The sequence below is a fragment of the Daucus carota genome, chromosome 8, assembly GCF_001625215.2.
Source record: "Daucus carota subsp. sativus chromosome 8, DH1 v3.0, whole genome shotgun sequence".
NCBI classification, from domain to species: Eukaryota; Viridiplantae; Streptophyta; class Magnoliopsida; order Apiales; family Apiaceae; genus Daucus; species Daucus carota.
The window spans coordinates 23,404,359-23,430,633 of NC_030388.2; the positions used below are offsets into that span (position 1 = coordinate 23,404,359).

Sequence of the window (26,275 nt, forward strand, 5' to 3'; positions counted from 1 at the left end):
TATATAGTCTGCACAAATAACACCCTATATCATACATTATATTCACACCAGATCATACAGATTAACACGACGTAGCCTTCTCTATGATGGCATAAGATACCTATAGTATTGCGACCAAATTTGAAACAGCCTGTGAAGTAGCAATGGAGAACACATGAAGTAGCTAAGACACAAATAAACACATGGATTAAAAATCAGGGCTCCATTTTGCATACTTTTGTTGTATTTTTATTTTTGAAGCCCGATTTTGTGTGTTAAATAGAAAGAGTTTTGTGTGTTAAATGGCTGCTTCCTATTCTCCTCATTGACACGGGATTCCTATATTCAGAGTATAGAGAGAGCAGAGAGCAAATATTAGAATATGGATAAGAAAAATGGAGAAACAAAACTATAATCAAGTCTTTGTGGCAATACATCAAACACTTAATGGGTTATATATCAAAGTCATAAATAATACAATAAAAAGTTGATTCTTTGATTTTATACACAATTGACATATATAGAATCATACAACGCAGGCAAGATGAAGCGTATATATGGGTATAGTTTTACCTACTTGTCGACGGGGGAGGATTACGTGGTGGAGAGGTCGCTTGTCCATTGATGGCTACGCAAAAACGAACACAGCCGCTCACCTAGTGTAGCCTGTCTTGGCAAGCACGACAACGACTGATCTTGGATAATCTGGAAATTGAGATTGAAGAATTTTTAACAAACTGTGTATAAGGGATGCATACAACAATCAACAAATACCTAAACCCGGTGATGCGGCATCATTGCCGTCAGTTTCCATGACTGGCTGAAGAAGAAGATGTGTATGTGACGGTAGAAGATCACAGAAATGATCCAAACGCTTGAAGATGGTTTTGACAGTACGACTCCGTGATTCGAAATTTGAATTAAGATGCAGAAATTAAGGAACAAACTGACATTGGCAGATGGGTTAACGGGTTTCGGGTCGGTGGAGCAGGCAAAAAAAATGGGTAAATTTAGGAGTATTTTTGGGGGCTTCACTAGCACCCATTAAGAATATATGGATAAAATTGAGTTAAATATATTCTCAACAGAAATGATCTCTGTAATCTCTTTTTCGATATAAACTAACAAGTAATCCTGAAAAATTCATTTCCATTTGACTTCAAACACTTAATTATTTCACAATTTTAATAGCAAAAAAAACTCGCTCAAATGTTGCGGTAGATGTATAAATAATCAAGATAAGTCGTAATAGTCTATAAAGCAAGTCTAATAGGTTATCTATCTCATTTTTTATTAATAATATAAAATAATGAGTTCTACTAAATTCTAGTGATTTAGAGAATACATTTTTAGTGTCAACTCCAATAACAATCCTTATTTTTTTTTCTATTATTATTTTAATAATAAATTTGAGGGAAAGAAGGTAGAAAAGAATGGGAAAGTTAAAGAAAGAAGGAGAAAGATAAATTTTTTTATTCAAGAATAATGAATAGGTAATGACTAAAGGTTACCTAAAAATATGTAATGGCTAGGAAATTTGAGAATGCGCTAGTGATTCAGGTAGTATTCACTAGAATGATGTTGGAGTGATATTTTTTGATACAATACCTAAATGTTAATTTAAAAGCATATTTAGATAAACTATTGGACTTACTCTAATGTGATAGTGAATACATGTTAACTTTTCCACTAATTATCAATTATCAATTCATGACATAAATCACCAACAATTGGATTGATTCTTCAAATTTGGATGAACATGAACATCTCACCCATATATAACGTTATTTTTTAGAAAAGCAAAGATATCATTGATAGGGAAAAGGTTACATCAAAGAGCCTAGAGGGACAAAGTCTGAACCCAGGCAATCAAATGACCATACAAAAGACAGCAGATAAACTAGAGAATCTATAGTTCACATTTTAGATGATCTTTTCATCATCCAAAATTCTAAAGTTTTGTCTAACCCATAATGTTGTCTTCACACTTTATTTTCTTTTTTAACAACAAATTTCAAAATTTTATGTTAAAATTTTGGGATTATTGCAAAGTTGACAAAACCAGAGCTTCTTTTGGTCGCCCTAGTTCCTTCCCTAGGGGATGCACCCATGCCCATCAAGCCGAGTCATGTATCCAGTTCGATTCTGTAGTGTGTTGATCTGTTACCAAAAGGAGTAGTAGAAAAAATTGTAGGAAAGAGTATGCGGGGATGTGAATATTTTATAATTAATTAAATAAGAAATGTGTCAGTCATTATCTATTCTCGATGAACGAAAAGTGAATTCTTAATGTTTTATTTATGATTAGGACTCTGCTCAAGTGGAATTTTTTAATATATTACTCCAAATTATAATTTAATATATCATATAGTTAATCTACTAAAAATACTCTAAGCCGTGTTTTTTGTTGTTTCGATTAGGAGTGAGTAAAATCAAGTCCGGACTGAAACTCTGAACCATGGAACTTTGGCCTGGTTCAGTCCTATCTTTAAAAAAAAAAAATCTTTTATATAATCCGGACTGTATAACTCGAAACAGAAATCGGTATGATTCAATTTTTAAAAAATATATCTGTCTGGACTAAATAGATTGAATAATATATATCATATATTTATTATATCATATATATCTATCTAATTGTAAATTTAATTATATATATATATATATATATATATATATATATATATATATATATATATATATATATATATATATATATATATATATATATATATATATATATATATATCTTGATGATGTGATGGTGCTTAAGGGGTCGTTTGGTTGACGTCTCTAGTATCAAATATGGGTTTCGTTCATTTCAAATCCATACTTGATGTTTGGTTAGATTTTCCTTACCTTCGAACTCATACCTCAAACGTACAAGATATGAGATTTTCATAACCAATAGAAGAGGTAGGTATGAAACATAAGTTTGAGGAATCAACTTTGTTTGTTTTATTTTTATTTTTATGTATGTCATTAAATTCAAAATAATATTACCAGATGAAGTTGATGCTCAAAGATATATAAAAAAATTATTTTAAGAATATTTTTAAATTAATTATAATTAATTACTTAAAATACTTAAATTAGATATGCTCATTTCAGCACTTAACCAAACACATGATATTAAAAATGCTACCTCGACCCCATACCACCTCAACCCGATTCCTCATTCCAATCCCATACTCTTCCTCCAGCCAAACGACCCCTAATTGGTTTTTGTTGGACAAGTCATGATTTTTAGCATTTTCCAAATATAATCTTTTGTTTGAAAAACAATTGGCTCTTTTAGACTGCAATCAAATTGAATAACTTCGGTTGATCAAGTTCTGTCCATAATACAACTTTGGTTCGGCAAAAAAAAAAAAATTGTTTTTCGGTCAATTTGTTTAAGTCCAGTTTTGTACAAAACCGACAGAATGATGGCCCTATGGCGATAACTCTGAGGCGTGCTATATGTTTAACATGTTATTTGCATATGTATAGTTACGTTTAAACTAAATTAAATAGTTTGTATATCATTTTCTTAAAAACAATCTCATACATAGCGGGTCATATTATACTTAGTACCTTTAGCTTAATAACTTATAACCATTAATCTTATTTCTAAGCTTGAGCGTAATTATTCGAAACCGATCCAAACCAGTCAATCTAAACAGTCCAAACCGAATATTTCGGTTTTTTAATGGTTTTGTTTGACTTTGGTTTTGGTAATTAGAAAACCGAAAATTTTCGATATGGTTTCGGTTTTCACTTTCAAACTGACCGAAATATCAAGCCCGAACTTGTAGCATATATATTATATAATTAATATATTTATATTTTAATTTAGGTATTTTAGTGTTCAAATGTTGATCAATATTTTAATGTTTCTTAGTTTAGAAATTATTTCCCCCCCTTTTCTCTATCTTTATTTTATTTACTCTTCATTAATAATCAATCTTTTTTCTTTCTCTCATTTGAATAAAATAATTTGTTTAGTTTTTAAAATAAAATGAATTTCTTATTTCATAACAACTAGCACCTAACATTATTTTAATTGAAGAGTTATACAAATTTCGTCTTTATCTTTTATTAAGTGTTTTGTTAAGTGGTGGCAAAAATGGAAGAACCTAAAATTGTTCATTTTAATTTAATAAAAATGTATAATTTTTTTAATACTTTTGTATTATACCGAAACCAAACCAAACTAATCTATTAAGAATCGGTTCAGTTTGGACTGGTTTTTATAAGAATCAGCTTAGGTACGATTTGTAAATTTTCGAAACCGAAAATTTGGGTTGGTTCGGTTTGGACCTCCATAATCGTCCAAACCGAACCGTGCTCAGCCCTACTTATTTCTAGTATTATTTAAAGTTTTGCAGCAAAACTACACATAAAAAAATGTCATATATAAGGTGTTTATCTTGATTTTCATTTCATTTCCATTTAACTAATTTGATTTTATCATATGTTTATATATAGAGCCGCACTCAAGAAAGAATCGTAGAACCACTAAAGTTTTACTACACAACTCTAAATTTTAAATAGATTTTCAGAATCTAAATCTAAATACATGTTTATTTCTTTATCATTATGTGTGTTTAAAAGTAATTTCATAAAATGATGGATTTTGTGGCATATTTCTTAGTGTATTTTAAATTTTTTGAAACCCCATCAAAATCTATGAGATTTTGAAGTATTGTGCTTAAATCTTAAAAAATCCATATAAATTTTAGGACATTTTATCAAGAATCCGCACAAAATCAAAATCACATATAATCCATTATAATTCATAGATAAACAAATCATTAAAATCTCGATCGAATACTGATAAAAGAATTGACAAATATTTCTCGATCGTAAAGTTTAACTATGTCAAATCTTGGATAAAAGACTTCTCGTACTAATGAGAGGACAAAATTCAGTGAGAGATCGAATACATTCATAAAATTTAACTAAGAAAACTAAATTTGAATGATTCATAAATGTAAATAGAGTCGATTTTAATTATTTAACTCTGAAACCATCAAAATACTACTGCTGAAACGCTATTGCAATGGTCGCATACCCTTGACAGAAACCAATGTAGCTGGCACCCTGGTTGGAGGAGAGGTTGAGGCAAAAATCAGCTCTTCGGAACCAGTTTTGCAAACACGATAACCTTTTACACCGTTTGTATAGAAGTCATCAGTATAGAATAAGAAATCCTCCTCATCCATTCGATGTATCTGAGGAATCTGCTTCTTCACGCGAGGAATCGCATTATTCAGATTAGGCAAGGGAATTAAGATGGTATCAGCCCACGTCTGTGTCTGGTAATCTTCCAATATGCATACATTTAGCTTTTCTTCTGAAACAAACGATAATGCTGGCTTGCCTCGCCAAAGCTGTAAATTAATCTCGCGATCCTCAAGACTTAAGCTGTCTGGCGCATTAAGAGTTGTGCATGCCTGCTGGACTAGATCCACGCATAGGATCACAGCGTTGCCTGACTCGACTTTATGTAAAGCAGGCATCAATAAGATACCAGCTTCTTCCATGACACAACGTTTGCCATCATATTCTTGCAGTCTACTGGCCTCGTCGTATTCTGGAATGTCGAGAGTTCTCCAAGAGAGATTTTCATCAGGACATGGATCAGTACTCTGACCTCCAAGATCAAGAAGTTGAAAATTAACTTTCTGTTCTAATCTGTGAGAGTATAAGGAAACCACATTATATGAGTTTGTAGCGGAATTGAGAAAGACATGCATGACAATGACTCCCTCATGCGGAAGGGGAAGATCAAGTACACGCTTTGTTGCTGGATTACATATCCGATATTTGGTTGCGGGCAACCAATAATCATCTGACCTGACAGATGATGCGCGGCATAGTCCTTCCACTAGCAAGCCTCTACATGAAAAATGAGATAAATACCTGAACCTACTTTTTGTCGTGTGCCTGCGAGGATTAGTACGCTTAATGGTGAGAAGGATAGGGTCATGCTCAATGATGTGAAACCTAATACTGTCATGTATTGCAGGCATGTCTATGAATTCTCTGTTTTCCATTCTTGCTGCTTTACCTTCCAATAGCTGAAAACCTGATATGAACAAAGCAAGATAGGTAACTTTAAAAAAAAAAATCCATCACTGCAGAAAACTACGGTAGGTCAGAGTGCTTAAAAGCATTGAAATTTAACTTCATACAGAATCAACCTTAATGTTGCGTTTCTGAGTTTTTTCTACGACAATAAAGAAAAGAAAGTGAACGATTTAAAATCGTTAACAAGAAACTTGAAGATTTGAAAAGATCTCTTGTATATTTTTCCAAAAAATTTCTCCTCACTTTGGGAAAGAAACAGAGAAAAGAGAAAATCACCAATCTTCCATTTTTTTTCTTAAACTTTGGAACACAAACAAACTTTGAATTGTATGATCTGGAGTAGGGCTTTTATTCGGTCCGTGCGAGCCGAGTTTCGAGCCGAATTTTATTTAGTCGAGCCAAGCCGGCTCGTTTAAGAAAACGAGCTTATTTAGCTAAACGAGCCGATTTTATTTTGCCCGAACTCGACTCGTTTATTTTCACGAGTCGAGTCGAGCTAGCTCATTTAGCTAAACGAGCCGATTTTAATGAGTCGGGCGAGCCAGCTCATTTAATTTAACACAAAATCGAGCCTAAAACGCTACTCGAATCCGACTCGTTAATTTTCACGAGCCGAGTCGAGCCAGCTCGTTTAACAAAACGAGTCAAAACCTCTGCCCGGACTCGAGCTCGTTTTAAACGAGCCGAGCCGAGCCGAACCCATCAAAGTTCGAGCCGGGCGAGCTCGCGAGCTGCCCGGATCGAATTACAGCACTAATCTGGAGTATCAACTCTCTGACATAGAGTCCATGAAAGTGTTGTACTCATGACAGTAGCAAAGCAACAACGAATAAGATTTAAAATAACTGTGTGCGCCTGGATTCGACTATTTAATTTTTGGGTCAGTTCATGTAAAATTGAAAACAGAACCCTAAGAATGAGAATTATGCCTGAAACAAAAGTAAAAACAGAGCATATGTATTACAAGGTAAAAAACATGCACATCAAACCCTATGATGTATAAAATTCGACGATTGAAACACAGAAATCTACGTGTGTTTGACGGTCTCTACCTTAAGAGCTGCCGCGAGGAACTTTTTCTTTGATAACAGCTGCTGTGAGGAACTTGATACAAGAGAAATTGAGGTTCATGTTAGGTCTCTATAAATATGTACATATGGCAATAAAATTAGGTATTGTCCGAAAAAATTTCAATACAGAAAAATTCGCAACGGAAAACAAATGCAATTGGTAAGTTTCCGATTTGTAGTTAGGAGCATAATTGGTATGTCTTAATTGATTAAAATAAGAAACTATTTTATGGGAAACAGTGGTATTTATAATTTTTTTAATACATATATATATATAGGCATTTGATCAAATACAAACCAATCTTAAAATAAAAACTAAAAACTACTATTAAAACTCTTCTAATTACTAAAGGCACTCAACTAAAACACACCCACACACACTTGCCATTAATAAAACACAGCACAACAACTGCCCCATCCATCCAGATCTTCCCCGACCAACTCTCACCCCACCCCCACCCACCCACCCACCCGTGATCGAGCTTCTCTGCCCACAACCTCCCGTCCAATCTCCCGCCACCGCTGATATAATATATTCTTGACAATGTCGTCAAGAAATAAAGGAGGAAGATGAGCTTACTCTACATATACACACAGTATATATACGTTTGTCCGTATGTGTTTAAGTGTGTTTATTGATCCCAGATTTATTTGTTCTAGTGATTTCATTTGGTACTTAATATGCAAATATATCGAAAAGAGCGCTTTTAAGTGATGGTTGTGTGTCGGTGGTGGTGGTTAGGCGGTGAAATTGGTGGCAGAAGTGACGAGATCTCTCTCAATCTCGTGAACGACTAGGCTCTGTCATGGATTATAATGTTGTTAAAATTTTGATATTCTTGGTGATATATTTACAGAAATCGATGATTTTTGCTGTACAAATTAGTGATTTTTGCTTCTGAAATTAGTGATTTTCGATTCATAAATTAGTGATATGCACTTCAGAAATTAGTGATATGCACTTCAGAAATTAGTGATTTTATTCAAAACACGTAGTAATTACTCATAACTCCATGGAAAAACTTTTGATTAGCAGATTTTGAGATCGAAGAAGACGATCAACGAAAGAGAGAGATGGTTTGGCTGCGTGTGCTAATTATTTTGTATGTATTCCGCGTGTATATCTAAGCAGCGTGTATATCTGAGCAGAGTGTTTATAAACTGGACATGTCGAATCTATTGGGTTGGGCATTTGATTGGGTTGGGCTGTGGTTTTTAGTTTGTAGAATAAGAGAGTTTGTAGTAGAATAAGACCCTATATATATATATATATAGGCAAATGCTCAAATACAAACTCCTTAGTGTACAAACGTACAAACAATCACTAAATGACTTGAAAAGAATCACTAAATGATTGAACCGAATCACTAAATCTACCAAGGGGGTCTGATGGAGAGATAAGGGGAGGGGAGCACTTATGGGGCGGCATAGCCGAGTGGTGGTGCAGCGCGGCCGACGGCAGTCGCGATGCCGGTGCGAGGGCAGTGCTAGAAACACGATTGAGGGAGAGACACACGATTGAGGGAGATGAGAAAAGAAGTGGTGAATGTGTGTGTTTGTGTGTGTATAGCACTAATCGGTGAGCGAACAACCACAGAGAGAGAGCCACTGGTAGTGGTGGTGGTGGTGGTTGGTGGTGGTGGTGGTGGGTAAGAGAGAGAGAGAGAGGTGTTGGGCAGTGGTGGTTGGTGGTGGATGGTGGAGAGAGAGAGAGGCGCTGGGCAGTCGTGGTGGGTGGTGGTGGTGGGTGGGGTGGTCGTGCGTGGTGGTGGTGATTGGAGGTGATTGTGGTGGCGGTGGTGATGGATGTATGTATGTATTTGTTAAATTAAAATCTGCTAATCACTAAATATTATTGTCATAATCACTGGTTTGTACGTTTGTACAGTAAGGAGTTTGTACTGGAGCAAGACCCTATATATATATATATATATATATATATATATATATACTCGTCCTCCTATCTACTTATATATATATATAATAGCTCGTTAGTGTCAAGCCTCCCTCCTGAGCAAATAAATTACCCAGCTCCGAACCCGAGCCTAATTCCGAACCTAACTCTTTCTCATATATATAAAAAAAATGTTATTATAAGACTCGAACTCAAGGCATCTCCAATTCAAGTACACCACTCAAACCATTTGAGCTACACAAACATTTAGTCTTTTATTGAAATGCATCAAACACATACATTAAGACAGTTGCATTTATATTCTCTTCATCAATAGCCTATTTATTTGAGATTAAGTTATTATTTCACTTAAGTCTCATATATTGTTCAATTTCAAAAAAAAAAAGTCTCATATATTGTTTACATGATAGATTAATATCTATAAGTTAATTATTTACGTAGATAAATTTAAAATTGAATAAGAATCTAAATAATCGGGTTCGAACCATGATTTAGATTTCTAAAAATAGAGATAATTTATATTCGAATAGAAATGAACAAATTTAAATCTAATTTAATAATCTAAATGAGTACCAATACAATATTATAGAAATTTTAAGTCTTGAATGTGAGGAATAAACACAAAAATTAAGATTTCGGTGAGCAACTTTGAAAGGAAAAATGGATACACTTTCAACATGGACTATGCCATATTAATTTTTTTTTATTATAATAAGTGATTTATAAAGAGATTACAATATTTTGGAGAACACGAAATAAGATAACCGAAAAAATATTCTTATTTATGAATTCAGAATTAGACATGTAAATAAATATTTTTAAAAAAAATTGTAGATATAAGAATAGTGACAAAGACATCAAATTTAGTGTTAGAAAATATATCTAAATAATGTAATTTTTGATGATATATGAATTTGAAATATTCTAACTTGCGATATAAGGTGAATTTAGAGAAATTCTATATTGTTAATTAAAAATCAACCAAATAATAATAAAAAACGTTTATGAGACCTACTAAAAAGAATTGAGTTAGAAATTTTACTTGGTTAAAATAAAATAACACAGAGAAATAAGTTATATATGTTAATTAAGGTCTTAAAATTGTAATATTAATATGCCATCAATCAATATATAACATACCAAGTAAATAAAATGATTCATACTACAATTAAATTAATTGATCATTTACAAGTTAAACTGAAAAATATAATTAATTCTGAACCAAAATATAATTAATTCTGAACCGGATAATCCAACGCGATATGATGAAAACTAATATCTGACTAAATGGGACTAGATCAAGAATAGTTTTTCCATCATCTAGAATATTGAATACCTGATTTGATCTTTAACAACTGAACATGATATACTACGTTGCTCACTCTTAAGAAAATACGAGCATCAAAATATATATTTAAAAATATGAGTTTGCACAAAGCTAAAAATGTAATCACATGACTAATTAAACTAAATACTCTCTTTTTGCTATTTAAAATTCCAGAAAATCATTTTGAGATCTGGTTTACAACAATTACATGAAAAATCATTACAAGACTCAATCAACAAACTCAAAAAAACTAACGATGTAAATTAAAATTTTACAACGAGACAATATTATAACATACTGTATCAAAATAATAATTATCTAATATTTTAAATTAACAATAAAAAATTAAGACATTGAAATACTATATAATTGATATGAAAATTAAAAGGGTAAGACACATCAAAGGCGTCAGAATTTTTATGGGTACAATTATAAGGTTAGTAGTTCAATTGATACTTTTATAATAAAATAAGGTACCGGTCTTTTTACCTCCAACATATGCTTCAATTTTTATTTATACAAAATGTGTGCAACATATGCTAAAAAAAATGTGTTAATGATCTGCCCCATCATGTATCACTTAACTATTACACAAACGTACGTTCAAAAAAGAAGAAATACATGTAAAACAACGCGAAAATCTAAAAATTTCAGTATTAATTTTAAATATAATTTTGAACATGTTGATAATATGGTAATAGCTTCTTTATACTAATGATTTGAATATAGAAAAATCAGGTCAAATGTAATTTTTGATCCATATATTTTTTTTTTTAAATGTAGTGCTTATTACTATTAATACTATTAGGTTGCAAACATTACGTTTTATATATATTTACATATTTTTTCAAAAAATAAAACACAATAATTATGCTCGAAATAATATGATAACAGTTGACACATAAATATTATTTAAAATACAACGGAAACTAGAGGCCCGTGCCTCGCACGGGCTTTTATGCTAGTTTATTTATAAATAAATGGTTAGACATAAAAATTAATAAGAAAATATAAGGTAGTACCGGGAAAAAGAAAAGACGGTGACTAAAATTTAACATATAAAATGGATATAACTAATTTTTGTATTATAAAAGAGTTTAGTGTTTTAAATTTTGAAATTTAAAAAATTGAAGATGGCATAAAAATAAAGACAAAAAGAAATGGCTAGACAATTATACGAAATGGGCACGTTATCTTTATTAAATGAAGTTTAGGCCAGTGGCAGGACGTCTTAGCTCCTTTTTTTTTTTACTGAACAATAAGATTTTATTAAAAATAAAATAATGGACAAATCCCTAAACGGACAAATTTTGAAACAAAAAACGAGCTGAGCTAATAGCCTCTTTCTTTTCAGATTGCTAAATATATAGAGTACAAATATTCCTTGATAATTAAAATGATTAGAAAGGTTTCTCGAAAAATTCAGTCAACACCAACATCCCTAAAAATAGTAGAATCACAACTGACTTGCGCACATAAAATATCGATAACAGACTGCGGTTCATACTCATCCGTTAAACCCACTGAGGTTGGATGTAGATATGGCTATGTATTGAACAATCCTTGTATAGAAGGATGATTCTGTTACACATTAACTATGACACAAATATGCTGCATATTTGTGTCATAGTTAATGTGTAACAGAATCATCCTTCTATACGAGATGAGCTATCGCGATTATCACCACCATTCTAGATTTGAAGCGGTTTGTCTATATTTCCCAATACACCGCAGATATCATGCTTAACGGCTAACGCAACATAACAACAAATCAAAACATACTAAAACATACATCCAAAAATTTAGGACAATCAACAACCCAAAAGGATGGATTCGGCAACGAGATCACTCCCAACAATAATTAGATCTCGATTTTATTAAAAAATTAATAAATTTAAATTAATGATTCGGAAATGAAGAAAATTTGATGAGAGAATGGTTGGGACGGATATAAGTTGATGGAAAGATAGCACGGTGACGGATGAAATGGTCATAGGACGCCTTAACTTAAATCAGAAATTAGAAGAATAGTTTTAAACGACCTTTGTATCCTGCAGGTCCCCGTCATGTAATTACTTCCCGCGTTCCTCCGATCAGAGTATTACATAAAGATTTATTAAAGAAAAGTATCTGCTCTCCGTTCCTTTTTAGTTGTCACTCTTAATTTAATTTTATGCTGGATAAATTGACTAAAGTTTGACTGAAATTTATTAATATTTTTTCAATTGAAAAAGGAAAAAAAATATATATCATCGGAAATAACTTTTAATCTATATTAAAATGTAATTTTCATTTTTTTAAAATAATAAAAAAATGACTTATAATTTATGATCAAATGTTAATTAATTTGAACAATAAAAATAGAAATGTGAAAATTAAAAAGAGAGAAAGCGAGTAACACGTAGTCCGACAAATCCGATGATCACCAGCACCGACCCGACCTTTGCATTGTCATTGATGGACAAGATTTTCGTCGGCATAAGCCGTAACACCTGTGCTTTAGAATTCCGTAATCAACGCCAGCAGATTACAGATTTACAGTACATATTTTTGTAAAACTGACGTCCATCTCACATGCATATTATACTCCCGCGTTCTTGACTTCTTGTCACATACAATGACTTTCCTTGAGAAAAGATTAAAGATGTCAACATATACATTTTTTCCAACTAAGAGAAAAGTTGTACTATTGTTAATATTTTACATAACAAAACCCTTTTCTTATGACATAAAATACATTAATTAATTTTATTTTTTAAATACGGCCTAATTTTATGAGTCTTTTTCCCCGGTGCAAATTATATTAATTTAACTCTTTTTTAGAGCCTAACCTAACTTTTGGGACACGGATGTTTTTACTTTAATTATTATGTATAGCTTATAGCCCGTGCAAGGCACGGGAGTTTTTTAATTATTTATAATTTTTTTAAATATATTGTAAGTGGTGTAAAAGAATTTAATTTATAAATAATAAATTAAAATTTTTAATTAAATAAAATTTGAAATTATGATTTATTTGTAAGTCAGAACTATTGTAAAAATATATAAGTTCTACTTTTCAGACTTGTTTCTATAAAAAAAACAATGGTTACACATGTTAGATCATCCGACAGTGGCGATGCTGTATAAAATACACCGCCACAGTCATTAATGGCTTCAAATAAACTATTGTAATCAAGCCATTCTTTTTCTCTTATGTATCATGCCAAAGTATTAAATTTTTTTAATCAAATTTTAATATATATTGAGTAGAATATGTGACGTCAACTTCCATTAGATTATATTTATAAATGTATTTTATATTAGAATTATTACAATATAATTTAAATTTGGCTTACTAATTTTATAATATATTAGATAAAAATAATTTTGTGATAGTGCGATTTATATGGTTCTACAATTAAAACTGGTGAAAAATATTTATTTTGGATTAAAATATCCGGCTTATTAATTTTAAAATATATTAGATAAAAATAATTTTGTGACGGTGCGATTTATATGATTCTACAATTAAAGCTGGTAGAAAATATTTATTTTGGATTAAAAAAATCATAAACATGTGAAAGACATAATTTGTTTTGGATTCAGAAAAGGAATTATAAACATGCAAGTAGATATCAGTTGCCTTATAGAATTAGAAGTTAATTTTGTTTTAATCTAACGGTACTTATTTGTTCAATATACGATCCAACGGATGATAAGCTTTTGGAGCTGGTAGGAAATATTTATTTTAAATTAAAAAAAATTATAAACATGTGAAAGACAGATTTTGTTTTGAATTCAGAAAAGAAATTATAAATATGCAAATAGATATCAGTTGCCTTATAGAATTAGAAGTTAATCTTGTTCTGATCTAACGGTATTTATTTGTTCAATATACGATCTAACGGATGATAAGCTTTTGTACCATGTGACCATGCGACCAAATTATCTCCCTTACGCTTATTATATATAAGTATATAATTCGACTTTATTTAAATATAATTTAATTTCATATGACTCATGTATTATATAAATTAATATTATATTGTTAGTTAAGCTTATAATCAAAATTGCTTTTTTATAAAATCAATATCTAACTATTCGTATTTAGATATTTGTCAAAAAAATATCTAACTACCCGTATGGCAACGCCTAATTAATTCATTTTTAGATATTTGAATTATAGGAAATTAACAACATGCAAACATCATAGACATATATTAAAATTCACCGACTCAGTTAGTACTCTAGTACAGACTGATAATTAAATATATTCTAACATATACTACTAGAAACATATACTAACTTGCATCATCCAACCAGTGATATAACATCATCATTTGACAGTACGTTAGTCATCTTGACTCTTGTTATCATCTTCCGCCCCTCCACTCCTCACCACCGTCACCAACACCCACCTAATCAGTCCTCACCACCACCGCCATCATCACCGTCGTCATCGTCATCATCACCATCACTGTCATCATCTCCATCATCATCGTCATCGTCTTCATCGGTGTTGATGATCAAATTGCCATTCTCTAATCTGTAATGCATGTAAGAATGTGAATGTATCTGGTCATAATTATCATCAAACTCAAAACCGTCTTCAAGGAAGGCGATATGTTGGTGCGGTGGCTGTGTTCGAAGTGCAGCAAGATCTATCATCTCATTTCCATGAGTATGATAATAATGAAAATGAGCATAATAATGGTGATGACAAAACTGTAGAGAATAATTCATTTCATCTTCATTGTTTTGGCCATTATCCGCATTTTGGTTATTTCCTTGAGGGTGAACATTGAAGTGATTAAAGAGAAACATATTTCCTGGAGGTATATCAGCTAAATTTGTTTGTAAGAGAAGTTGTCTATGCTCATGTATAATTTGAAGTGGTAGTTGCACTATACCAATAAGTTGTATATGAATATTGTAGTGATAGTGGTAATGGTGATGCACGGGAGGAGAATAACTAGGAGGAGCATTATGATTTTGATAGGGATGCATAATAGAGGAAGCAGGAAGATAGATGAGGATGAAGCAGGAAGATAGATGAAATGAACTGAAGCATGTTGCCAATACTATATATAGATGGATATAAAAATTTTGATTGGTGGGTAGGTATTTTCAAACTTTTAGTATTTTATTTATTGTTTTAGTTAATAATAATATTATATTTTATTAAATGGCTAATATTATAAACATGTATAAGCCAATAAATTAAAAATAAATATTAATAGTTTTAAACAAAATTTTATTATGACACATGCAAATTCATATTAACATATTCTTAAAAAACTATATATTAAAATATAAGTAATAATATAAAAAATCAAAATCAACCCATATATATGCATGGACAACAAAATTACTGTTATTTTCAAAATATTTCTGATTATTTTATAGCTATATTATAAACAAATACTATATCATACATTTTATTAATTTAAAGAAATTGTTGTTCTAGAAGCTCTAGATCTCGAGCAATAATAATTGATATTATAAATTCGAGGTAAAACTCCACGCTCCCCCAACAAGAGTTTACCAGCACAGAAAACCAAAATTTGATTTGCATGAAAATGGTATAGACCCTCAACGAGCCAAACAGGCCGAAGCAAATTTTTTGCATGAAAATGCATGCGGACCTGCGGAGTGCGTACATGGCCACATGGTACATCAGTACCTAACAATGATCCATACAATAATAATGACCGTGATCCATACAATAATAATGACCGGGGTTCATGAAAAATTAAATGAAACTGAAAATTTCGGTTAATCGGATTGATTTCGAGTCGATTTCGGATGAAGCTAAAATCATTTAAAATTAAATGAAACAGAAAATTGAAGTTATTAGAAACGAAATTCTAATTTCAGATCATTCGGGTCCATTTCATGTCAAACGGGTGATTTTCGAATCACTTTTCTGATTTTGTCTCAGTAAGTCGGATTGCGGATTCGGATCGGGTTCGAGTTGGGTTCAGGTCATGTCTGATATGACCAAGACTCAAATATCTTATTTTATTTTGTTCTTCGCTCGAGTATGCATGTGTCATGTGTGTGATGGTATTACCGGGTCGCCCTTCTATTATTACTTGATTTCTGATTTATATCAGCTTTAGCCTATATATACATAAAAAATTTTGATACAATCACGATGACTCCCTTCCACAATATATTTTCTTACGATGACTCCTTTTAGGAAGGAGGAAGTATTTCTTAAACATCTTCAAGTATGTGTTTAAGTAATGTAAGAAAATTGAATACAAATGAGTAGGTATGAATATATTTCAAACATGTACCTCGTAACATCTTTATAAATTAGTGGTATTCTTTTAATTTATATAAAATTTTAATCCTATTTAAATGTTAAGTCATTAATATACCGATATTTTACTATAGCTAGAAAATCTCCACTGTGTTGTCTAAATTGGACCTGAAAAGAAATTCTGTAAAATTTGTTGAATCTGAAATATATTGTACTTCGATGGACGAAGATGGGCTAGTTATAATGGTTGATTATCTTTTTAAAATAATATAAATATAATTATTAATAATAAGATAAATTATTTAATATGATAATGGTTGGTATGTTATTTCACACTCCTATATATTCCATAAATATAAACAGCATCAAGAATTATAACTATAAACAAAAATTTCGTATCGCTACAATAATTTACACATATTATTTATAAATTTTATTATTGATATCGTAGCGTAAATTTTTAGTCAGGAAAAGGAATAGGTTGAAGATGATCTTCATTCTTCCTCCTAATTTCTCATGGAGCTCTAGCCTCTACGAACTAGATTAAAAGATTTAATAGTAATGAATAAACGACAAAACAATGTTACAAATTTTTTTTGCATAGTAATTCCACACTCCATCAGCAACAAAGTTTAACTGCACAGAAAATGAGAATATGTTTTGAATGAAAATGGGTATAGATTTTTAACGAGCCAAGAAAAACTTTTTTACATAAATATGAGCAGATTTCTGACAAAAAAATTTTGCATTGAAAGGAACACGAACTCTCAAGAAATTTTTTCAAAAAAATTGGACAAACTGGCATGGGATTGCATTGGAACGGGGTGTTCATCTCTTTAAAATATGATGACCTTCGCAGTAACTGCTGATGACCCGTACAACCATAAAGATGGGGTTTACAAAAGTTAAAATATGGGTGACCTGCATATAAAGTACCGGTGAAATATAGATCGTTTGAATTTTCTGCACGTATTTTTAAGTTTTTTGACCGCATATTTAAAATTATTATTTTTGAAATTTTCTTTTTTTCAATAATAATATCAATCATATATTTTTATTCAAAAAAAAAATTTTAAAAATAATAATTTTTAGCATGTTGTCAAAAGACTTAAAAATGCGTGAAAAAAAGTCAAGCGACTTATATTTCAAAACAAAGGGAGTAGTATTAAAAAAATCAAATGGACAAAATCGACATATACTAATTATTTAAAATGTGTTCATCTTTTTTTATTAAATAAAATTGAGTTAAATATATTCTCAACAGAAATAATCTCTGTAATCTCTTTTTCGATATAAACTAACAAGTAATCCTGAAAAATTCATTTCCATTTGACTTCAAACACTTAATTATTTCACAATTTTAATAGCAAAAAAAACTCGCTCAAATGTTGCGGTAGATGTATGAATAATCAAGATAAGTCGTAATAGTTTATAAAGCAAGTCTAATAGGTTACCTATCTCATTTTTTATTAATAATATAAAATAATGAGTTCTATTAAATTCTAGTGATTTAGAGAATGTATTTTTAGTGTCAACTCCAATAACGATCCTTATTTTTTTTTTCCTATTATTATTTTAATAATAAATTTGAGGGAAAGAAGGTAGAAAAGAATGGGAAAGTTAAAGAAAGAAGGAGAAAGATAAATTTTATTATTCAAGAATAATGAATAGGTAATGACTAAAGGTTACCTAAAAATACGTAATGGCTAGGAAATTTGAGAATGCGCTAGTGATTCAGGTAGTATTCACTAGAATGGTGTTGGAGTGATATTTTTTGATACAATACCAAAATGTTAATTTAGGAGCATATTTAGATAAATTATTGGAATTACTCTAATGTGATAGTGAATACATGTTAACTTTTCCACTAATTATCAATTATCAATTCATGACATAAATCACCAACAATTGGATTGATTCTTCAAATTTGGATGAACATGAACATCTCACCCATATATAACGTTATTTTTTAGAAAAGCAAAGATATCATTGATAGGGAAAAGGTTACATCAAAGAGCCTAGAGGGACAAAGTCTGAACCCAGGCAATCAAATGACCATACAAAAGACAGCAGATAAACTAGAGAATCTATAGTTCACATTTTAGATGATCTTTTCATCATCCAAAATTCTAAAGTTTTGTCTAACCCATAATGTTGTCTTCACACTTTATTTTCTTTTTTAACAACAAATTTCAAAATTTTATGTTAAAATTTTGGGATTATTGCAAAGTTGACAAAACCAGAGCTTCTTTTGGTCGCCCTAGTTCCTTCCCTAGGGGATGCACCCATGCCCATCAAGCCGAGTCATGTATCCAGTTCGATTCTGTAGTGTGTTGATCTGTTACCAAAAGGAGTAGTAGAAAAAATTGTAGGAAAGAGTATGCGGGGATGTGAATATTTTATAATTAATTAAATGAGAAATGTGTCAGTCATTATCTATTCTCGATGAACGAAAAGTGAATTCTTAATGTTTTATTTATGATTAGGACTCTGCTCAAGTGGAATTTTTTAATATATTACTCCAAATTATAATATAATATATCATATAGTTAATCTACTAAAAATACTCTAAGCCGTGTTTTTTGTTGTTTCGATTAGGAGTAAGTAAAATCAAGTCCGGACTGAAACTCTGAACCATGGAACTTTGGCCTGGTTCAGTCCTATCTTTAAAAAAAAATCTTTTATATAATCCGGACTGTATAACTCGAAACAGAAATCGGTATGATTCAATTTTTAGAAAATATATCTGTCTGGACTAAATAGAACGAATAATATATATCATATATTTATTATATCATATATATCTATCTAATTGTAAATTTAATATATATATCTTGATGATGTGATGGTGCTTAAGGGGTCGTTTGGTTCACGTCTCTGGTATCAAATATGGGTTTCGTTCATTTCAAATCCATACTTGATGTTTGGTTAGATTTTCCTTACCTTCGAACTCATACCTCAAACGTACAAGATATGAGATTTTCATAACCAATAGAAGAGGTAGGTATGAAACATAAGTTTGAGAAATCAACTTTGTTTGTTTTATTTTTATTTTTATGTATGTCATTAAATTCAAAATAATATTACCAGATGAAGTTGATGCTCAAAGATATATAAAAAATTATTTTAAGAATATTTTTAAATTAATTATAATTAATCACTTAAAATACTTAAATTAGATATGCTCATTTCAGCACTTAACCAAACACATGATATTAAAAATGCTACCTCGACCCCATACCACCTCAACCCGATTCCTCATTCCAATCCCATACTCTTCCTCCAGCCAAACGACCCCTAATTGGTTTTTGTTGGACAAGTCATGATTTTTAGCATTTTCCAAATATAATCTTTTGTTTGAAAAACAATTGGCTCTTTTAGACTGCAATCAGATTGAATAACTTCGGTTGATCAAGTTCTGTCCATAATACAACTTTGGTTCGGAAAAAAAAAAAATTTGTTTTTCGGTCAATTTGTTTAAGTCCAGTTTTGTACAAAACCGACAGAATGATGGCCCTATGGCGATAACTCTGAGGCGTGCTATATGTTTAGCATGTTATTTGCATATGTATAGTTACGTTTAAACTAAATTAAATAGTTTGTATATCATTTTCTTAAAAACAATCTCATACATAGCGGGTCATATTATACTGGGGTCATTTGGCAAATCTGAATGAGTTAGATCTGATTGATTAAAATATATGAATAATCTGAATCAATAAAATATCTGAATGTTGAATAATAAATATTGTTTGGTTTATAAATTATAATAAGTGTCTGAATGACGTTTTTTCTTAATTTAAATAGGTAAATATTTTTGAGTTTATATATGAATGTCCTTTAACTATTATTGTTGTGTTATTAAATAGATACGATAATTACTATATAAGTTTTAAAACAAAAATTATAAAAACACTTTTTCAAATAATTAAATAAATAATAATGAAAGAATAATTTAAAGGGCTTCATGCAAATTTTTACATGTTAAATAACTAATTTATAGATTATTAAATACTTTTCTGCATACCAGTACATACGACTACAAAAGCAAGTGGCTTTAGGTTATTTTATAGAACAACATTTAACAGCTGAACGGGTAATATAAGATTTTAAGAAGGAATCGGTCAGCTGTATATTATTGTTTCAGCTCAACAGTAATAAATTATCAAATGAGATGAACCACCTGATTTGGTCAATTAAGTTGATTAAGCAATCATTCAGACCCAAACAAATGGGACCTTAGTACCTTTAGCTTAATAATTTTTATAACCATTAATCTTATTTCTAAGCTTGAGCGTAATTATTCGAAACCGATCCAAACCAGCCAATCTAAACAGTCCAAACCGAATATTTCGGTTTTTTAATGGTTTTGTTTGACTTTGGTTTTGGTAATTAGAAAACCGAAAATTTTCGATATGGTTTCGGTTTTCACTTTCAAACTGACCGAAATATCAAGCCCGAACCTGTAGCATATATATTATATAATTAATATATTTATAATTTAATTTAGGTATTTTAGTGTTCAAATGTTGATCAATATTTTAATGTTTCTTAGTTTAGAAATTATTTCCCCCCTTTTCTCTATCCTTATTTTATTTACTCTTCGTTAATAATCAATCTTTCTTCTTTCTCTCATTTGAATAAAATAATTTGTTTAGTTTTTAAAATAAAATGAATTTCTTATTTCATAACAAGTAGCACCTAACATTATTTTAATTGAAGAGTTATACAAATTTCGTCTTTATCTTTTATTAAGTGTTTTGTTAAGTGGTGGCAAAAATGGTAGCACCTAAAATTGTTCATTTTAATTTAATAAAAAATGTATAATTTTTTTAATACTTTTGTATTATACCGAAACCAAACCAAACTAATCTATTAAGAATCGGTTCAGTTTGGACTGGTTTTTATAAGAATCAGCTTAGGTACGATTTGTAAATTTTCGAAACCGAAAATTTGGGTTGGTTCGGTTTGGACCTCCATAATCGTCCAAACCGAACTGTGCTCAGCCCTACTTATTTCTAGTATTATTTAAAGTTTTGCAGCAAAACTACACATAAAAAAATGTCATATATAAGGTGTTTATCTTGATTTTCATTTCATTTCCATTTAACTAATTTGATTTTATCATATGTTTATATATAGAGCCGGAAAGAACCGTAGAACCACTAAAGTTTTACTACACAACTCTAAATTTTAAATAAATTTTCAGAATCTAAATCTAAATACATGTTTTTTTCTTTATCATTATGTGTGTTTAAAAGTAATTTCATAAAATGATGGATTTTGTGGCATATTTCTTAGTGTATTTTAAATTTTTTGAAACCCCATCAAAATCTATGAGATTTTGAAGTATTGTGCTTAAATCTTAAAAAATCCATATAAATTTTAGGACATTTTATCAAGAATCCGCACAAAATCAAAATCACATATAATCCATTATAATTCATAGATAAACAAATCATTAAAATCTCGATCGAATACTGATAAAAGAATTGACAAATATTTCTCGATCGTAAAGTTTAACTATGTCAAATCTTGGATAAAAGACTTCTCGTACTAATGAGAGGACAAAATTCAGTGAGAGATCGAATACATTCATAAAATTAAACTAAGAAAACTAAATTTGAATGATTCATAAATGTAAATAGAGTCGATTTTAATTATTTAACTCTGAAACCATCAAAATACTACTGCTGAAACGCTAATGCAAAGGTCGCATACCCTTGACAGAAACCAATGTAGCTGGCACCCTGGTTGGAGGAGGGGTTGGGGCAAAAATCAGCTCTTCAGAACCAGTTTTGCAAACACGATAACCTTTTACACCGTTTGTATAGAAGTCATCAGTATAAAATAAGAAATCCTCCTCATCCATTCGATGTATCTGAGGAATTTGCTTCTTCACACGAGGAATCGCATTATTCAGATTAGGCAAGGGGATTAAAATGGTGTCAGCCCACGTCTGTGTCTGGTAATCTTCCAATATGCATACATTTAGCTTTTCTTCTGAAACAAACGATAATGCTGGCTTGCCTCGCCAAAGCTGTAAATTAATCTCGCTATCCTCAAGACTTAAGCTGTGTGGCGCATTAAGAGTTGTACATGCCTGCTGGACCAGATCTACGCATAGGATCACACCGTTGCCTGACTCGACTTTATGTAAAGCAGGCATCAATAAGATACCTTCTTCCATCACACAACGTTTGCCATCATATTCTTGCAGTCTACTGGCCTCGTCGTATTCTGGAATGTCGAGGGTTCTCCAAGAGAGATTTTCATCAGGACATGGATCAGTACTCTGACCTCCAAGATCAAGAAGTTGAAAATTAACTTTCTGTTCTAATCTGTCAGAGTATAAGGAAACCACATTATATGAGTTTGTAGCCGAATTGAGAAAGACACCCATGACAATGACTCCCTCATGCGGAAGGGGAAGATCAAGTACACGCTTCGTTGTTGGATTACATATTCGATATTTGGTTGCTGGCAACCAATAATCAGCTGACCTGACAGATGATGCGCGACATAGTCCTTCCACTAGCAAGCCTCTACATGAAAAATGAGATAAATACCTGAACTTACTTTTTGTCGTGTGCCTGCGAGGATTAGTACGCTTAATGGTGAGAAGGATAGGGTCATGCTCAATGATGTGAAACCTAAAACTGTTGTGTATTGCAGGCATGTCGATGTCGATGAATTCTCTGTTTTCCATTCTTGCTGCTTTACTTTTCTTTTTTTACCTTCCAAGAGCTGAAAACCTGATATGAATAAAGATAATTAGGTAATGTCAAGAAAAAATCCATATGCATGGTCAGACTGCTTAACACTTAACAGTATTGAAAATCATCCAGAATTAACATATGTTGTGTTCCTGAGTTTTCTTTCATAACAGAAAAGAGAAGATGATAGCGAGTTTGTACTCATAACAGTAACAAAGTAACAACGAATAAGATTTAAAATATTTATATTTGCACAATGCTGTCCAAAATAGTTCATAACCTTATGTGCCTGGATTCGAATAATTAATTTTGTGTCAGTTCATATAGCATTGAAACAAAAGTGAAAACAAAGCATCTTATTACAAGGTAAAAACATGCGCATCAAAGTAATAATGTATAAAATTCGACGATTGAAACACAGAAATCAGCGTGTGTGTTTGAAGATCGCTACCTTTTTAGTTAACTATAAGAGCTGCTGCGAGGAACTTCTTCTTCGATAATAGCTGCTGTGAGGAAATTGAGGTTCGTGTTAGGTCTTTATAAATATGTATATATATGGCAATAAAATTAGGTATTGTCCGAAAAGTTTTCAATAAAAGAAAAATTCTAAAAGGAAAACAAATGCAATTGGTAAGTTTTTCTATTTATAGTTAGGAGCATATTTGGTATGCCTTAATTGATTAAATTAAGAACTTATGTTATGGGGAATTAATATTTACATAATATGTTTTTGGTAACATGTATTTAATATGTGTTTGGCATTCATTATTTGCATAAATAACTATTTTATATAAAATTTATATATTAACATATTTTTTCTAAAATAAGAATTTTTTTTTAATAAAAGGTAAGATCAGATTAACGGATAGTTCGCTTGAGTTTCTCAACAGTCCCTCAGAGCATCCCATATTCCCATGAGCCCAAAAATATCTCCGTGAGAGCATCTTCAATCATAAATACCTCTTTGTTAAAAGCTTGGTTGATATGTCATGAATAAAAATTATAGTCAATCTATTCAAAAATTGACACTCCAGCCACAACCACTCCTTATTTATAATTATAACCAACCTCTTATGGATGAATATATTTAAGAAATCTTTTGATAAATTACACATCATTTGTTAATATGTTAAACTGATATATTCTATTTATAATAATCTAAATATTAATAATATATTATTTTTAAATTATAGCTGACTAATATAGTCAATACCATCGAAGCACAATGTCTTAGAGGTTCAATAAATTTTACATAATGTCTTACGACTATAACCAACGCTTTTGGAGATGCTCTCGGTCCCCTTACAATGTCCATTTTGATTTTGAAGTAACCAAATTTACCAATTTTTGATTAAACATTACAAATTATTTATTCATTATTTTAATAAATTTCAAAATTAAAAACTAAAATTATATTCATATCAACAAAAGTTCCGACCAATATTTGAACAACAGTATTATCTACTCAATAAACATATAAACTGTTATAGCCATAGGAGGAAACTATGAACAACAAAGATCATTTGGACCACGACTATGATAAATCATCCGACAGTCGATGATTTACATGGAAAGATTCTCCCTTTTACAACATTTTGTACAGTTTGATGTCTCTCCACCTCGACTCCATGTAATAACTAATATTTCTCGGAGCAGCATAAACTCCACATTTGAAATACAAGTCACCAGGCCCTTGATCGTGTATATGAAACTTGAATTTACCATCGATGAAAACCTTTAACTTGCCTTTATTAACATCATGGATCAGATTCAGCCTAAACCATTTATCATACAGATTCTTAGCCACTATATCACTACTATAATACCTCATATTTCCCTCGAAAATTCGTAGTAATATAGTTGTATTACCATGAGCTGCACCATGTATTTGAACTATCGTTTGACCTGAGGTTCCGTTTGGGACGAAAGCATGGCCTTCGAATTGCCAGACTCCAGATGAATAGTCAAGCCCCTGCATCAATCGACAACTTGTAAGAGTAGTGCTACATGCACAAAAATACAAAATTCGGTACAAAATGACATGACAATTGAGGTGGGAAGTTTTAATTGGTGTTAGTAATGCATATACGGGGGTTATTCCAATCAAAACTTAACGCATACTCATTTTTTGTGAATGATTTTATATCCAATTTTGTGCATGAAGTATTTTCAAACTTGTAATTACCTAGCTCCATGCACTTCCGCAAAAAATATATGTACTCAGATAATTACAATATGTCTTCAGTTTCTCTCTTCATATTTTTTGGGATGAATCGGCAGAATATAATAGATAAAGGCACTTACAGTTACACGAAGCTCTGTGCGTGGCTGAGTGAGGCTGCCTGGATCATGCGCCTTATCATCAGCATAAACCCAAAATTTATGAGTCCCGTTTACATAACTGTACCGTTGTTCAACTGGTATGTCGTATGGTTTCTGGATTACATAATTAGCTTCGGTTAGTGGCACGTAAGTGAATCCATCAGTCGGATCAGCTCCACACAGGAAATTAGTATCAGACAGTGGTATTAATCCACCAAGTCCTAGAAAAAGAAGAACAATTAGATTATAGCGCAAAGATTTCATTGCTATTCTTCTTACTAATTTTGAAACTACTCGATGTACTTGCTAGGATCGGATACTGGAGTATACTGGCACAGCTTCTATTTATAATATACAGAGAGTTGGACATTGTTGTTTCTTTTTCTAAACTTTAGCTGAAGGACTTCTATGTATATTTGTAATTTATCATCAACAGTTGGTAAGATTCTTTTGCCAATGATAAATAGCGCGAAGCACAGAAACAAAATAGAAGTATACTGCAATTCATTTTTCCATAATAAGCATACGATATGTGATGTATAATTCAGTCAAGGAGGATGTAACAGACAGAAATTAGGCCGGCCGACCCTGTGAGTGTGACATAACAGTTACTGAAATTTT

The 26,275-nt window shown here is 31.2% G+C and overlaps 2 protein-coding genes across 2 annotated transcripts; both read right to left on the reverse strand.

Moving 5' to 3' along the window:
* Positions 1-4,963: 4,963 nt before the first annotated feature.
* Positions 4,964-7,195, reverse strand: LOC108199075 (uncharacterized). Its single transcript, XM_017366831.2, has 2 exons — positions 7,107-7,195; positions 4,964-6,052 (listed from the first exon to the last, which is right to left on the reverse strand). The coding sequence occupies exon 2, from the start codon at positions 6,018-6,020 to the stop codon at positions 5,016-5,018; it is 1,005 nt and encodes a 334-aa protein (XP_017222320.1). The 5' UTR covers positions 6,021-6,052; positions 7,107-7,195; the 3' UTR covers positions 4,964-5,015.
* A 17,678-nt stretch (positions 7,196-24,873) lies between these two features.
* LOC108199530 (citrate-binding protein-like) lies at positions 24,874-26,034 on the reverse strand. The gene is made up of 2 exons (XM_064082722.1): positions 25,637-26,034; positions 24,874-25,304 (listed from the first exon to the last, which is right to left on the reverse strand). The coding sequence occupies exons 1-2, from the start codon at positions 25,916-25,918 to the stop codon at positions 24,918-24,920; spliced, it is 669 nt and encodes a 222-aa protein (XP_063938792.1). The 5' UTR covers positions 25,919-26,034; the 3' UTR covers positions 24,874-24,917.
* Positions 26,035-26,275: the final 241 nt, after the last annotated feature.